This window comes from Camellia sinensis, chromosome 8 (genome assembly GCF_055761805.1).
Source record: "Camellia sinensis isolate YWXY chromosome 8, ASM5576180v1, whole genome shotgun sequence".
Classification (NCBI taxonomy): domain Eukaryota; kingdom Viridiplantae; phylum Streptophyta; class Magnoliopsida; order Ericales; family Theaceae; genus Camellia; species Camellia sinensis.
Genome location: NC_138968.1, coordinates 141,752,602 through 141,768,186, shown reverse-complemented (window position 1 = coordinate 141,768,186; position 15,585 = coordinate 141,752,602). Strand labels below are relative to the sequence as shown.

Here is a 15,585-nt window from a genome sequence, read left to right as displayed (position 1 = left end):
AATAGCTGAGAAGCAAAAATGCTTCTGATCTGTCAAACCAGTCAACTGCCAGGACAACTGGCTGGTCGTCCCACCGGTCGACTGCCAGTCTAGCTCCCTCTCCTCTAGGTCGACTGCCACTCACCCCCTTTGATGCTTCTCTTCTTCTGTTTATTTCTGCTTATTGTCTGTTGTGTAAACTTGTTTCACAAACTTTTTGCATGCAATATTCTGTTTTTTCTTGTTGTATCTGTTTTTCCCAACATTGTTAACAACTTCAATTGATGAATATTTTTTCCTAGTAATATTTTCCTTTTTCTTGTTGTATCTATTTTTCCCAACACTGTTAACAACTTCAATTAATGAATTTTTTTTCCTACCGAAACATAATTGTTGATGATTCTTGCATTGTTATTTTTTAATATCCAATTCAGATTTGTTTAGATATAAATTGTGTGTTATTAGATAGATGGCAACAATTATGATGATAATCAAGACACAAGAATGTGAAGTTCCAGAATTGAAATGAAGCTAATAAACATGTTAAGAGACGAGGTACAAAAAAAATCAAACAACAGGCCGTAGTATTGTGTAGACAATTAGGCATTAGAACCATTTTGCAACTGAGTTGCAAAATCTGTATGGGTTTCGATACACACCAAAACAGGTGAGACAAAAATATCAACGACTGAAAGCTGATTACCAAACCTTCAAGCGATTGCAGGCACAGACCGGTCTAGGATGGGATCCCATTGTGGGAACAGTTGTTGCACCCGATAAATTTGGGGATAAGGTATTGAATTAACCTGTATCCTTTTCAAATTTTTTTTTTGTAACATTTGATCACACGTACAGTACGCTTATTTTTAATATTTTCAATTGCTGCAGGCAACAAAAAATGTTAAGAAATTTAGGATAAAAGGATTTGAATATTTTCAAGAAATGACTGAAATTGTTGAAAACTGTTGTGCAACAGGGGCCTTGGCCCGTGCATCTACAGAAGGAGACCCTGATTCTGATGAAGATGATGAAATGCTTAACAAATTTTGGTCGCCTGGAGCTGGTGGGAGTCATGCGGCTGAACCTATTGTTGTTGACTTATTCGGCGACGAGTACATGAAACCATCGAAGGACAAAAGTCACAAGAGGAGCCCTACAAATAGCCAGATTGATAGTGGTCATTCTAAAAGGTCATAGTCAAGTGGCTTTGATGATGTTTGCGCAGCTTTCACTACCTACGTATAGGCAAAAAGCGGAACATTCCCGTGCCTGATCAACAGACACAGAGGCTGTAAGTGTAGGTGGTGATGACTATTCCCTTGATGCATGTCAAGATGCCCTGTTAGAGCTTGAGGACATACCACTGGTCCAGTACATTAAGGCACTGACACTATTCAATGACAAGGAATAGCGAAGGTTTTTTATGCGTACTCCTGCCAATATCCGCCTAGCTATGATCCTAGCTTTGCAGTGAAGGGAGAAGTTGTGGCTTGATCGAGCTTACGGTTCTCTTTGTAGTTGTGCAACATGATTTGATGATGTCTATTTTGTTTTTATTAATTTTTTTTTTCACCTGATGACATTCTTTTTTTTATCCTTCTTTCTCTGTTTATTTCTATATTTTTCTGAAACTATTTCTGTTTTACATTTAGATGTGATTTTATTCTTCTGCGTTCTTTTCATGTCTGTTTTCTTATTTCTGCTTCAACTTTCAATTTTACACATAGCATACAATATGAAAATGTAGTAATGACAATATGACTAAATATTAATATGTTTTTTCTTCGTATGTATATTTCCATTTAGTTCGATAAATGAGTAAGGCCGACAAATTATAGCTAATGGTTTATTTTAGTTTCACCAATAATGGTAGCAGTTAGTATGTTGTTAATCATTTTTTTTTATAATTATGCGTTATTGTGATATAGCCGAAACAATATGTCATCCGACACAGAAAACAATGCAAAGGAGAGGTCATCAGAGGAGGATGAGTATAGCGATCCCAGAGTTTTACCCAGTTTTTATGGTGTTTTGGACTCGGGCCTTGTGTGTTTAATGTTGTTATTTATGCCTTTTCCTCCTCTTACTCTTTGAATTTGAGTTTTGGAATGTCTTGAGCATGTTTAGAACAGGTTGGTTACTAGTTGGTCTAGAACTTTGTTGTCCAGAATTTCGGTCTTCCGCTCAAGCGGACCTTCTTGCGCTTGAGCGAGTTTTGCAAACATTTAATACTTTGCACGTCTGCAAAAAATACTGGAGAAGTGTTTTTCATGCTCGAGCGGCATTTTTTACGCTCGAGCGGGACTACGCTCGAATGACCTTTCTTGCGCTCGAGTGGCTGTCTGAAGTCTGTAAAAATACTAGAAGTGTGTATTATATGCTCGAGCAAATCTTCTTGCGCTCATGCGGGTACTTCCTTGTTGTTGTGTCTTGGAGCTCGAGCGTCATTTCTTGCGCTCAAGCGGGACAAATTTATGTGTCTGACACTCGAGCGTCAAAATCTCCACTCGAGCGGACTGTGCATATATCAGATCGCGAAAGTGACTTTTTATATCACTTTTTCAGTTCTCTCTCTCTCTCTAAAACTCTCCTAAAACCTAGATTTAGACATTCTCTCTCTAAAACTCTCATTCTCTCTGCATTTTGACCTAGATCTATTGACTTCTCCACCCTACTCCCTTTGATAAAAAGTTGGAGCATCCCAAGATCTACATTTTGATCCGAGTAAAGTCAAGTTTGGGCATCCTTGTGATATTTTCACTTCTTCTTTGAGCTTCTACACTTGAGGTAGGGAGTTTCTACACTTTAATATGATTTTTAACTTAGTTATTTGTCTAATGTGCAACAATGGTGGGTTTGGAAGTATTTTGAAACACCAACCTAGGGTTTGGTTAAAATGTGAAAAAGGGGTTTTTGGTAAAAATGAAACAAATGATTATGGTGTTTGAAAATGAAGCCTTATTGTATCAAAATAGTTGGTTTTGGTGCTCGGTTGAGATTTGGGAAAAATGGGAAATTTACCTTAAAATGAGTATTATATTTTTTTTTGTATAAATAAATGAGATTGATGTTGTAAACATGAAATTGGACAAGTATTGAAATGGAGGGTGGAATGAAATAAATGATGTGTCTCATCTTTGGGAATTTGGAATAAATAATATGTCTTGAGAATATTTATACATGTTTATCTGTTTACACTACTACAAAAATAGTTAAAGATCACACTTTGACAAAAAAAAAAAAGATCTCACTTTTATTGGAAGTGCGATAAAAAAAATTAGATTGATATTTTAATCACACTTAATTTGATTGAGTGTGATAATATTTATTTTTTATGTCACTTTTCAATTAAGTGTGATTATATACATATTTTTTAATCACACATTCTAATTAAAAATGTGATTATATATACACTACTACTTTTTAATCACACTTTTTAAACAAGTGTGATTATATATATATTTTTTAATCACACATTCTAATTAAAATGTGATTGTTTATATATTTTTTAATCACACCTTTTAATTAAAGTGTGATTATATATACACTACTACTTTTTAATCACACTTTTTAAGTAAGTGTGATTATATATATATATTTTTTAATCACACATTCTAATTAAAATGTGATTATTTATATATTTTTTAATCACACCTTTTTAATTAAAGTGTGATTGTATATACAGTACTACTTTTTAATCACACTTTTGAAGTAAGTGTGATTATATATATATATTTTTTAATCACACATTTTTAATTAAAGTGTGATTATATATACACTACTACTTTTTAATCACACTTTTTAAGTAAGTGTGATTATATATATATTTTTTAATCACACATTCTAATTAAAATGTGATTATTTATATATATTTTTAATCACACCTTCTAATTAAAGTGTAATTATATCACTACTACAAAAACAGTTAAATATCACACTTTGATAAATGAAAATATCTCACTTTTATTAGAAGTGTGATAAAAAAAATTAGATTGATATTTTAATTACACTTACTTTAATTGAGTGTGATCATATTTATTTTTTATGTCACTTTTTAATTAAGTGTGATTATATATATATATATATATATATATTTTAATTAAGTGTGATTATATTTAGTATTTATTTATATACATATGTATATATGTATATATATATAGTAGTATCCACAGTTGAACAAATCAAACCCCCTCTCTCCCCGTCTCTCTGTCTACTCCTCTCACTACTCACTTAGCAATAGGTAGGGTTTTATTATCTTTCTCTCCCCTATAGATACCCTAGCGTTGAAACTCCCATCCCCAACAACAACAATCACCATCAGTGTTGGATCTGCCACACTATAAGAAAAGTGGGCTTAAAAGACAGAACTATTTGCGACGGCACACTTGCCGTCTAAAAAAAACAAAGTATTTGCGACGATACCATTTGTCGTCTCAAAAAAGCAGAGTATTTGCGACGGCACCATTTGCCGTCTCAAAAAAACAGAGCATTTGCGACGGCGCAATTTGCCGTCTCAAAAAATGAGAGTATTTGCGACGGTATTTTCTGCCGTTGCAAATGCTCTCATTTTTTTGAGACGGTATTTTCTGCCATCGCAAATACTCTACTTTTTTGAGACAGCAAATGGTGCCGTCGCAAATACTCTGCTTTTTTGAGACGGCATTTTCTGTCGTCGCAAAAAGTGCCTTTTATGTTTTTTGTTTTTTTTTTAGTGAATATTTTTAAAATTTACAATATTTTTTTTAGATGCACCTTACTTATATGTATCTAAAAAATAAAAAATTTTGAAAAAATATTTTTAAAAAATAATAAATACATAAAAATAAAAATAAAAATAAAAATTCTATCACTCTCTCTCTATCTGCTTGTCTATTTGTCTATTTCTCCCTCACTATGTTCGCCTTACTCATTCTCTCCCGCCCATCTTCTCTATTTATCGAGCTCCTTCTTGATTTATCGATCCACTATAAGAAATACACTTTTAGCAACCACTTTGTCTCTCTCTCGCTCATTACTCTGTCTCTGTCTCTCTGTCTCTTCTTTATCTGTCTCTCACAAAATTAAAATATTTTAAAAATATTTAAATATTTTAAATATTTAAAAAATTGATTTGAATTAATTTTTGAAAAGAGTTTTGAATTATGTGTTTGGTTATGAGTTTTGAAAAATAATGATTATATTTTGAATGGAGTTTTGAAAAATGGATGTAGAATTATGATTTAAAAGCTCAAAACAAACACCATACTTAAATCAATTGGTGGAACTATGACCACCATCACTACTACTACCATTACCTCTTATCCATCATCACCACCACTCCACTACCACCACTACCACTACTGCCACTACTACTACCATTACCTCTCCTCCACCACCGCCGCTCCATCTCCTCTACTACTACTACAACTTCACCACTAATCTCCTTCGCCATCACCACCACCACCACCTCTTGTCCACCACATTCACCACTACTGCCACTCCTTCTCCTCTGCCACTCTCATTTTAGTAACAAAAAAAAAAAAAAAAGGCCATAGAAAAATATTTTTCATTGACAAAAAAAAATTAACTTTATTTTAATGGAAAATATTTTTCATTAAAATATTACCCTTACTTCTACAAAAAAAAAAAAAAAAAAGAATCATTAAAATAAATATGAAACAAATAATTTTTCAACCTTAGTAACTAAAAAAAATAAAAAAATAATTTTTTTTTTCATTACCCCTACTCATCACTCTTTGTCTTTCTATCTGTGTCTTTCTCTTTCTCTCTCTCTCTGTCCCACACTGTGCTCGCGTTGCTCACTCTCTCCATCCCCTCTTACTGATTTACCGATCTCCCTCTTGATTATCGATCTCTTCTCTCTCTCTCTCTCTCTCTCTCTCTCTCTTCTTTCAATCGCTCATCTCTCATTTCTCGTAATCACTTGTCGAAAGAGAAAAAAGTCAAAAAATGAAATGGGCCTCTCTTTCTTTCTCACACACTCATCACTCTTCTCCCTGGCTCTCTCATCTCTCTCTGTTCTTTATCTCTCTTGCTCATCTTTCTTCTCTCTCTCTCTCTCTTTCTTTCTCTCTCTATGTCTCTCTCTATATCTCTTGTTCATCTCTTTTTGCTGTTTCTCTCTCTCTCTCTCTTTTTGTCTATCTCTCGCTTATCTTGTTTCTCTTTTTTTTTTCCTGTGTGTGTGTGTGTGTCTCTCTCTCTCTCTCTCTCTCACTCATCACTATTCTCTCTGGCTCTCTCATTTCTTTTACTCTTCTTTCTTCTCTCTCATTCTCTCTCTATATCTCTTGTTCATCTCTTTTTGCTGTCTTTCTCTCTCTCTCTCGCTCATCTTGTTTCTCTTTTTTATTTTTATTTTTATTTCTCTCTCTCTCTCATCTCTCTTCTCTCTCAATCGTTCATTTCTCTCATTCACAGTCATCTTTTTCTCTGAGCCCATTGTTGTTGAAAGAGAAAAAAGTCAAAATATGAAATGGGTCTCTCTCTCTCTCTGTCTCTTTCTCTCTGTGTCTCTCGCTCATCTATCTTTTCCCTCTCTTTCACTCATCTCTCTCAAAAAATGAGTTTACGTTGGTTTTTAAATAGAAATCTAAAAATTTGACTAACAATTTTTTTTAATTAATTGTTTTTTCAAATATTTTTTTTAATTAATTTTTTTAATTATTTTTTTAAATATATTTTTTCAAATAAATTTTTTTCAATTAATTTTTTTTTCAATTAAAATGCGTATGATCTCATTGTCATAAATAATAAAAAAATAAATATAAATATTTTTGACCTGGATAAACATATTTTTTAGTTTATATTTTTAATTTTTTAAAAATATTTTGTTCAAACGCATTTGTAATTTATATATTTTTTAAAAAATAACTAAAAATTAATTTATATAATTTTTATAAACATAAATTAAAAATATAAATGTTATCAAACCGTACCTTAAATTTTCATTTGAGCCAATTATGCTTGATGTGGCGAAAAAAAAAAAATGAAAAAAAAGCACAAAATCTAATTCCCGCTCGTTTTTCCCCCCTCAACCAAAAATCCCCAAATCTCAAATCCCTAATATTTGAACCAAAAATCCCCATCTCGCTCTCTCTCGCGACTGTGAGCACGGCAGACGATGGTGTCGAGTGACGGGGTTAAGGAGCCTCACTCTTTTGTTTCTCACTCCGTTGGCTTTCCCTCTGCTGCTCTCATTCCAGTGGCGAAGGAGCTGCTCAGGGACCACCGCAGCCATTAATAGCAGGCTCGAAGCTTTCAGCTTCAAGAACATCGGTCCGTTCAGATTCACATGATTGAAGAGACTCTCCAATTCGCCAGTGTTCCTGGTGTGGTCTAATTTCTTATATCTTTCTGTCTATCTGAATATATTTTGATGATTTCATCTGATTTCATTTCATTTAAATAAACAGGACATTCTTATATTTTTCAATTGTTTTGTTGAATCCACGATGGAATGTGAAGGTGATCACATCTGTGGCAGGAGGATTTTTCTAGGTAAATAGTATTGTTGTACGAATACAGTTAGGAACACATAGTCAAACACACAAAATATATCAATGGACGTGATTTTACAAGATTTGTTGTCTGGACCCGCCTCTGAAATTTTTTGCATTTTTAGTGTTCAATTCTGCGATTGGTTTTTTCTTAGACTTATTGTTGTTGTACACACGCATTACAAAGTGTTTATGGGTTGAGTGTGTAACTTGTGGCAATTTGGTTTGCTATCTGATTTTGAATCTTGTTGATCTAATGCAGACCTTTATAGCCATAAATTGTTATTGGACAGTTTAAAAAATCAATGAAAAATTTGGTAATGTCTCCTTCTCCAATGGATACATCTCAAAATGGACATATGAAACATCTTGATAGGGGATACTCACTATTCAAAATTGAAGATACTGATTTGTGGAAGTTATTGAACAAGCCGAGATCTATTAACATAGAAAGGAATCGATCCTTCGATGAGAGGTCCTTCAGTGAGATGTCGATCTGTTTATCACCGTCACGCCATTTATTCAGAAGTTTTGAAAATGCCGCCTCGCATGTGTTTGATCATATCGACAGTGTTTATTCTCTGGGTAGAAGATTTGGAATTGGTAGCCCTAGAATAAGTAGAGTTGAGACACATCCCATAGCCTTCAAGGCATGGGAGTCTTTGAGGCATTCATTGGTTTATTTTCGTGGGCAACAAGTTGGGACTATTGCTGCTGTAGACCATTCTGTAGAAAACCTCAACTATGATCAGGTGAAGCTAACTCCCATTTAATTTTCGTGCTCTTTTCGACAACTGATTTCTCTGCATTTTTCTCTAGTGTGTTCCAAGTTTAATGCTTGTTTTGATTACTTATTTTACTTTGTGGTGATGCATATCACACTTTTCAACTGTTTCATGTCATTTGTTTTCTCTATGGGCCTTTCCTTTGAGGCTATTTCATGAAAAATCCGTATGAACATTTTGCTCTGGTTTTCGGATGAATCCAAGAGCATCACTTATCAAGATTAGTGATTGGAAAAAAAGAGAGAAAAAAATAGAACAATTTATTTTCACCAACCATAAGAAAGACCCAATCTATATTTTTACTATAAAATATCATTTGTATGTAATATGATAATTTTACTATATTTTTTATGTATTGGTACTGCAAAATATAGAATGTAATGATTTTACTATACTTTTAATATATTGCCAATGCATGCAATTTTATGTAATATGATAAATTTACTATATTTTTTTTTATGTATTAGTACTGCAAAATATAGAATGTAATGATTTTACTCCAAATTTTATTTCATTTTTCCTCAAAAAAAGAAAAAAAGAAAAAAAATAAGAAGTATCCTTTTCAAAACAAAACGATCAAAATCATGTCCTGTACTTGTACCCTCATTTTATATTGACATGGGCACTTCAACGAAATTGGAGAGTCCATATAACATAGCATTATTCAAAGTTTAGCTTCATCAATGGGTGAGTTTGAGATTAGTCCATTGATAGTGTGACCTACTATAAATGAAAGAGGAAGTTTCCCTTAATGTAACTAATAATTGATGTTGTCATTTGAATAGATGGTTTTTATTGATTAACCATATGCTATACCGGTTCTCCCCCCTCAATATGCACTAGGTTAACCCTAAAATCACAAAATCTTCAATTGAGCTTAATAGAGGCCAGTGGGCTTCCTGTAGCAAAAATATCCGCCTTAAAATTAAAATCCTAGGGTGGTAAGAAAGTTGTCAAGGTTTCGAAGCTTCCTTGCTTAATTTGAGCACAACTATGTTCTAACACAGCAACGCAATTTCAATCAGTATAGAAAAGAACTGAGACAACATTTCTTTCTTTCTGCCAATAATTCTCTATTTTTTGTTGACTAGTTGACACTTACAAATATTATCTTAATCCACCTATAATGGAGTGAGAAATATTTAAAGTTAACAATTGTACGACCATGTCTGAAAGGGCCAAAGATGCCACTTTGTCATAGTACTCCAACCTATTAAAATGTTTTAGGCTAGCCCTTGTGAACGGCAACCACTTCAGCCTTCACAGAATCTTCAAAACCCACTGGTTTAAAGGAGACCATAGAAGCCACAACACGATTCATAAAAGTTCCACATGTCATAGGCATAAGTTCTCCATGGCTTTAAAAGAATAGAGCAGTAATCCTCACAGGCACATCAACAAAGTCTTTGTTGACAGCCAAGCAGTGTGAAGTGACACAAACTGTTTGGCAAATATTTCGCTAACTGAGCACTTTATAGTCTTAAATCTTAATGAAAACCTTTTTGTAATATCAACATCAAACTATGTAGTTTTTATTGTGATGTAAGAGTTGAAAATTTTGCTTACATGCTACTTATCCTTATTCTTATTCCTATGTTGCAACTGAAAGGAAATTTCTCATTGCTACTGCAAATTTGAAGGTGGTTGAATCTCCTATTTTTGTGATGAGAATAATTCCCACTGCTACAGCTGTATTTAATGTTTCAAAGTTGAACATGGAGCGAAACAATGTTCGTGCTCTGAATCAAGGTAGTTTGTAGCCACCAATTTTGGTACATTGCTGTTTTTGAGCTCCATGGTGATGTAACTAACAGTATTTTTTGAATTTTTACAAGGGGGTGTTCTTCAAGCTACGCTTAAGTACAATAGTAGTATACTAGAGGACTTGTTTCTAGAGGATAATGCAGAATTTGTCAGAAGAACTTTCCTTGGATGGAAAGAACTAGGAGAGGCTTTGATTTTGCTGAAAGTATGTATTCCCAATACCTTGGCAATTTTAAATTTTGGTGCATTAGGTCCTAGTGTTTAGATGGAAAATTAGTTTCTGTTGTTGACGGTGTAGGTCTGGGCTCAACAGAGAAGTTCAATATATGCCCATGATTGCTTAAGTGGATTCCTAATTTCTGTCATAATGGTATACCTTACAACAAAATCTAGTGGGAAATGCATTAATAATTCAATGAACACAATGCAGATATTTCGTGTCACAATGGACTTCATTGGTATGTGTAGTTTTTCCTTCTTCCCTTTACTGTTCAGAAGTTAGTTGCATATTTTTCATTGAATAAAACTGGAGAAGCAAATGATTTATTTTCCCTATAAATGCATATCTTGTAGGATTTGCAATGAAACTATTTTTTTGTCTCCTTTTTCAATTGACAGCTAGCCCTGTTGTGCACAAGAATTCATAACCATTTAGCAAATAGTATGATTAATTACATCTATACATATATATACATATACCTATATGAGAATTAGGCAAAGAAATGCACAAATTATGTTTATATTATTGTATTGATAATTCTAAGAATGTTCATAACATGAAAAAACAAATACTTGTATCTAAATGATGTATTAATTTATCATATGTTATCCTTTTCTAAATTTATCATACTCATGTGAATTTTATTGTATAAATGAGGTGACAGATGGATCTAGTGGCATTCACCAGGCTTCTCCACAAACACATCAGAGATTCTCTTTTGGAAGTCATGAAATGCAACCTTTTAATCGGGGTAAGTATTTCACTTATATATATTTTTTATGGAATAGAAAAATCAATATTTTCCTCTTTTTTAATGTCATTTTCATGTTTCAAGTAAGTCATCATCACAAATTTTAATATCAACATCAAACTCTAATATGAAATAAAAAAATAGACCCTTGGATGTTTTTGTTGGTTGGTTGATTAGTGGCTGCTACAAACCCAACCTTTGGCATTGTTTGCATGAAGTGGCTGCCCTCAGATTATAATATGCAGTCCAAGCATTTACCATTCCACAAAGCAATTTTCCATATATATGGTATCTACGTATGTGTATACAGTGTAAAAGCATACATACCTGTATACAAGCAGTGTAAAAGCATACATGAATGAAATGGTAGGTCTATCCCAGAACTTTCGGAATTCATGTCAAAGTGAATATAGATTGAGCTGTGATCACTGTAGCACATATACAAAGAATGAGCATGAGATACATATATTACTCAGCAATGTTACGGTAGGGGTTGGCATAGAATGCTCAGTTAGAAGATAGAATGTGATAGATTTAATTGACAATTATTGGTCATCCTTCTTTTTACGAAATGGAACATACTTTCACTCTTGGTAGCATGTCTAGTTGAATTGATATGATTTGTTAATTGAGATTGGGAGATTGCTGGTGTTAGTGTTTCATACTAGGAAGCTTTTCGGGTAGTTCAAGAGCTATTTCTTGAGGACAACAAGTAGAGCTGATGTAACTCTGTTTTTCTGGGTTGAACTATTGACAGTTTTATGTATTTGGGTTGTTCAGTTTTCTGTTAAAATTATCAGAGCAACTGATGACTATAGTGCTCTGTTCGACCTTAGTCTCACCACACAACCTCCAATCTTCTTCTTCATCACTGTATATATATATTGAAAGTGCCCAGTTTCATTTTTCCTTTTTAACTTTGAGATATTAGCTATACAGGTTGCATATGTTTGATTGTTTGCTTTCAAATGCTTTATTTTTATTTATATTTTTATTTTTTTTATTTCCTTTTGTTTTTGTTTTTGAACTAAATGTTGCAATTATTGAATATATAAAAATTTCATGGAGCTTCTTTGATCTGTCAATAGAGATGCTTCGTCTCTGTAATTTCTTCATTTTTATAGAATCTTTATTGCTCATGAATGCTTAATCTGCATGAAAATTGTAACTTTCTTATAGATTAGCAGTTTAAGCTCTTCAGTTTTGATGATTTTATTGTGTGTTGTTTAATGATTTTTATTTTTATATTTTTTCCCATTTTCTTGGGTGTAGAAGAAAGTTTGAAAATTTATAGCACTCCAATTTTTTGTTCTAAAGCCTAAAAAGAGACTCATTGATGACTTTGGTTTATCAAAATAACTTGTTTGAATTTTGAAACTATACCCTTATTTGGTCTGTATTGTTCTCAGTTTTTGATTCGTCGATTTGATTGGCTAATGGTGATATTTGTTTGTAACAGGGGAATTTAGTGCTGTTCCAGGAAGAAAACCTGAACCTTGTACTGCTTTTTATTCTTCTTACCAGTGCAGGTAACTCATGTTCATTGAATGATAAATTTTAGTGAAGGAATGCATTTTCAAAATTTTGGCATATTTATGAAGGGCTGCAGGTTAGGGTTACCTAATTGTTAAGTATTTTTGTATGGGAAACGAGCATTCAACGCACCACATATATCTGAAATGCACTCAAAGTATTTGCACAATCAACATTCAATTGCATTTCTTTTGTAGAACATTAAATATTTGAGATGGATAAAGCCTCTTAAATTAAGTTGTTGGTTATAGTAAAATTTCTGTTGAACTTGTAATTTCTATGGGTAAAGTGACATTTTGTTTTTACATGCTTCATGTCATGGTAGAGGTATTTAATGTTAAGACATTTGAAGGGGTGTGATTAGTCGGACTTTATCTTTTGTAAGACTAGAACAATCTCTACAAATAGTTAGTTTATTCATATGTTTCTAGTGGTGTCTGAATTAATTTGTATTTTTATTTTTCAGGTTAGAAATTTCTTGGAGAGATGCAAAATATGGTCAAAGAATTCAAGGACTTAATTTTTCAAGTTTTTTTTTTTAATATATGTAAGTACAGTTTAAAATTTTTTATTTAATTCCTTTGTATATACTTTTGAACATATTTAACTTTCATTTATGAAATATATGACGTTATTCCATTGAATATGTGGTTATGATTCAAAGTATAGTATATAGTGTGTATTACATTCTTGAAATGCGCGTACAAAAATAATATTGATTATTATTCGAATATGTCGAATCTTTTTAGTAATTAATCACACTTAAAAGATGTGATCTAAACGTTATTAATCACACTTAAAAGATGTGATCTAAAGTTTATTATCACAGGTTTTATTAGTTTTTAATCACACTTAAAAGATGTGATCTAAAATATTTTTAATCACACTTAAAAGATGTGATCTAAAGTTTATTATCACAGGTTTTATTAGTTTTTAATCACACTTAAAAAATGTGATCTAAATGTTTTTAATCACACTTAAAAGGTGTGATCTAAATGTTATTAATCACACTTAAAAGGTGTGATCTGAAGTTTATTATCAGAGGTTTTATTAGTTTTTAATTACACTTAAAAGATGTGATCTAAATGTTATTAATCACACTTAAAATGTGTGATCTAAATGTTTTTAATCACACTTAAAAGGTGTGATTAAAAATGACCCTTTTTAATCACACTCCCAAAGATCACACTTTAATAAAACTTAAAAGGTGTGATTAAATAACAAACATCACACAAAAAAAGTGTGATCTTTATCTGTTTTTGTAGTAGTGTTAGAAATATCTGTATTGGGCTATTGGTGGAGGATAGCTTTGATTGTTGTAGAAATTGCATGCGGATTAGGTGAATTGAAACTATCCCATGGTTGATTATCATTGAATATGATCATACTATAAATACATTGTATATCTATGTTTATTTGGGAGTGGAAATGAGATGTACTCCATGTATGATTATGTGTTTATATACATTGCATATGTATGTTTGTTTGGAAGGGGAAAGAGGATGGACTCCATTATAATTAAGTTGGCCGGAGTGTTCTGGGTGAAAGTCCCGAAATCTATACATGGGTGCCGGTCTCGCGGACAAAATATTCGTAAAATGGCAATTGGGTGTGTCAATGTTTTGATTGTGAAATCGTTGAACCATTGAGTTGTAATCTCATTTGGGTGGTTGAAAAATAATGGAATTGACTCATGCATTGAAATGAATTAAGGGAAAATGAAATGGAATATGGAATTGATGTTTGTGATTATATATATATGAGAGTATGAATGTTTTTCCCGATCATTGTGTATGCATAAGTACTTATATCTTCGTTAAACCTCATATACTATGTGAGATTATTCCTATTGGGCTGTGGCTTACCCTATTTGGGAAAACATTTTCAGGTAATGATGGCATGCCTTCACCAAGGCAATAGCATTGGAGGGTTATTTGGGAAACAATAGGGCTTCTTGTTTTGTTTCACATTTTGTATAGCCTAGGGCTTTAATTGTAAGGGTTAGTCCCACTTTTGTTGTAATTAAGTTAAGACTTGAAAAGGTGTAAGCCCGAAGGGCATTTATTTATGTTAAACTCTCTTGTAATATTAACTTCGTGTAATGAGAGAACTGTTTACTGTGATGTTTGTTGCCTTCTTTATATATGCTTATAGGTTATATTTATGGTTATATTTTGAGGGCGTTACAATGAGGTCATTGAAGATTTTATGGATTTTTTGATGATTGCTTTTATGAATGAGCATATGAATGCGTTAACCAGTAGACGACCGCAACGAACTTGTCCATTCAAAGGTGATGATTACATCTTCAGTTTATTAAATGACCATCCAGAAACAATGATGGACATCATTCGAATGGATGCCCAAACATTCATTTTATTGAAAGACACCTCACTTCAAAATGGCTTTGTCGAAACTAAACATATGCATATCAGTGTCGAGGAATCGCTTGGCATTTTTTTGTACACTTTCGCACAAAATGATTGGCATAGACTACTAGCCGATAGATTTCAATACTCCACTGAAACTATTTGTCGGCACATCAAAATCATTATGCGGGCACTGTGCAAGCTTGTGTCAACGGTTATCAAACCACGTAACCAAGATGAGATACCAGAAAAAATTTTAAATGATAGGAGGTTTTTTCCCTAGTTCAAGGTATGAATACATGTTTGTCCTATAAGTTTTCAGTAACAGTAACGAATTAATTTTTTTTTTTTTAATGTTTTAAAAGTAATATCTAGGTTTGTTTCGTGTTTAATGTCAAACTACTATATTTCAAGTAGGATTGTGTTGGTGCTATCGATGGCACACTAGTGGATGCATGAGTCCCTGCCTCAAGACAAAATACATTATGTAGTCGTAAAGCTACAGTATCGCAAAATGTACTCGCAGCTTGCGACTTTGACATGTTGTTCACATTTATCAATTTTGGATGAGAAGGTAGCGCCCACGACAACGCAATTTTAGTTGACTCAATTACAAGAGCTAATCTACATTTCCCACACCCACCCCATGGTGAGTATCACCAAATAACACACTGTATTGTCTTAA

The 15,585-nt window shown here is 32.8% G+C and overlaps 1 protein-coding gene across 1 annotated transcript; it reads left to right on the top strand.

Annotated features, from left to right (window-relative positions):
• Positions 1-9,655: 9,655 nt before the first annotated feature.
• On the top strand, positions 9,656-13,175 carry LOC145797159 (uncharacterized). Its single transcript, XM_082883641.1, has 6 exons — positions 9,656-10,012; positions 10,099-10,232; positions 10,326-10,485; positions 10,912-10,998; positions 12,458-12,527; positions 12,998-13,175. Exons 1-6 carry the CDS (start codon positions 9,928-9,930, stop codon positions 13,071-13,073), a joined length of 612 nt encoding a protein of 203 aa, XP_082739767.1. The 5' UTR covers positions 9,656-9,927; the 3' UTR covers positions 13,074-13,175.
• The last annotated feature ends 2,410 nt before the right edge of the window (positions 13,176-15,585 follow it).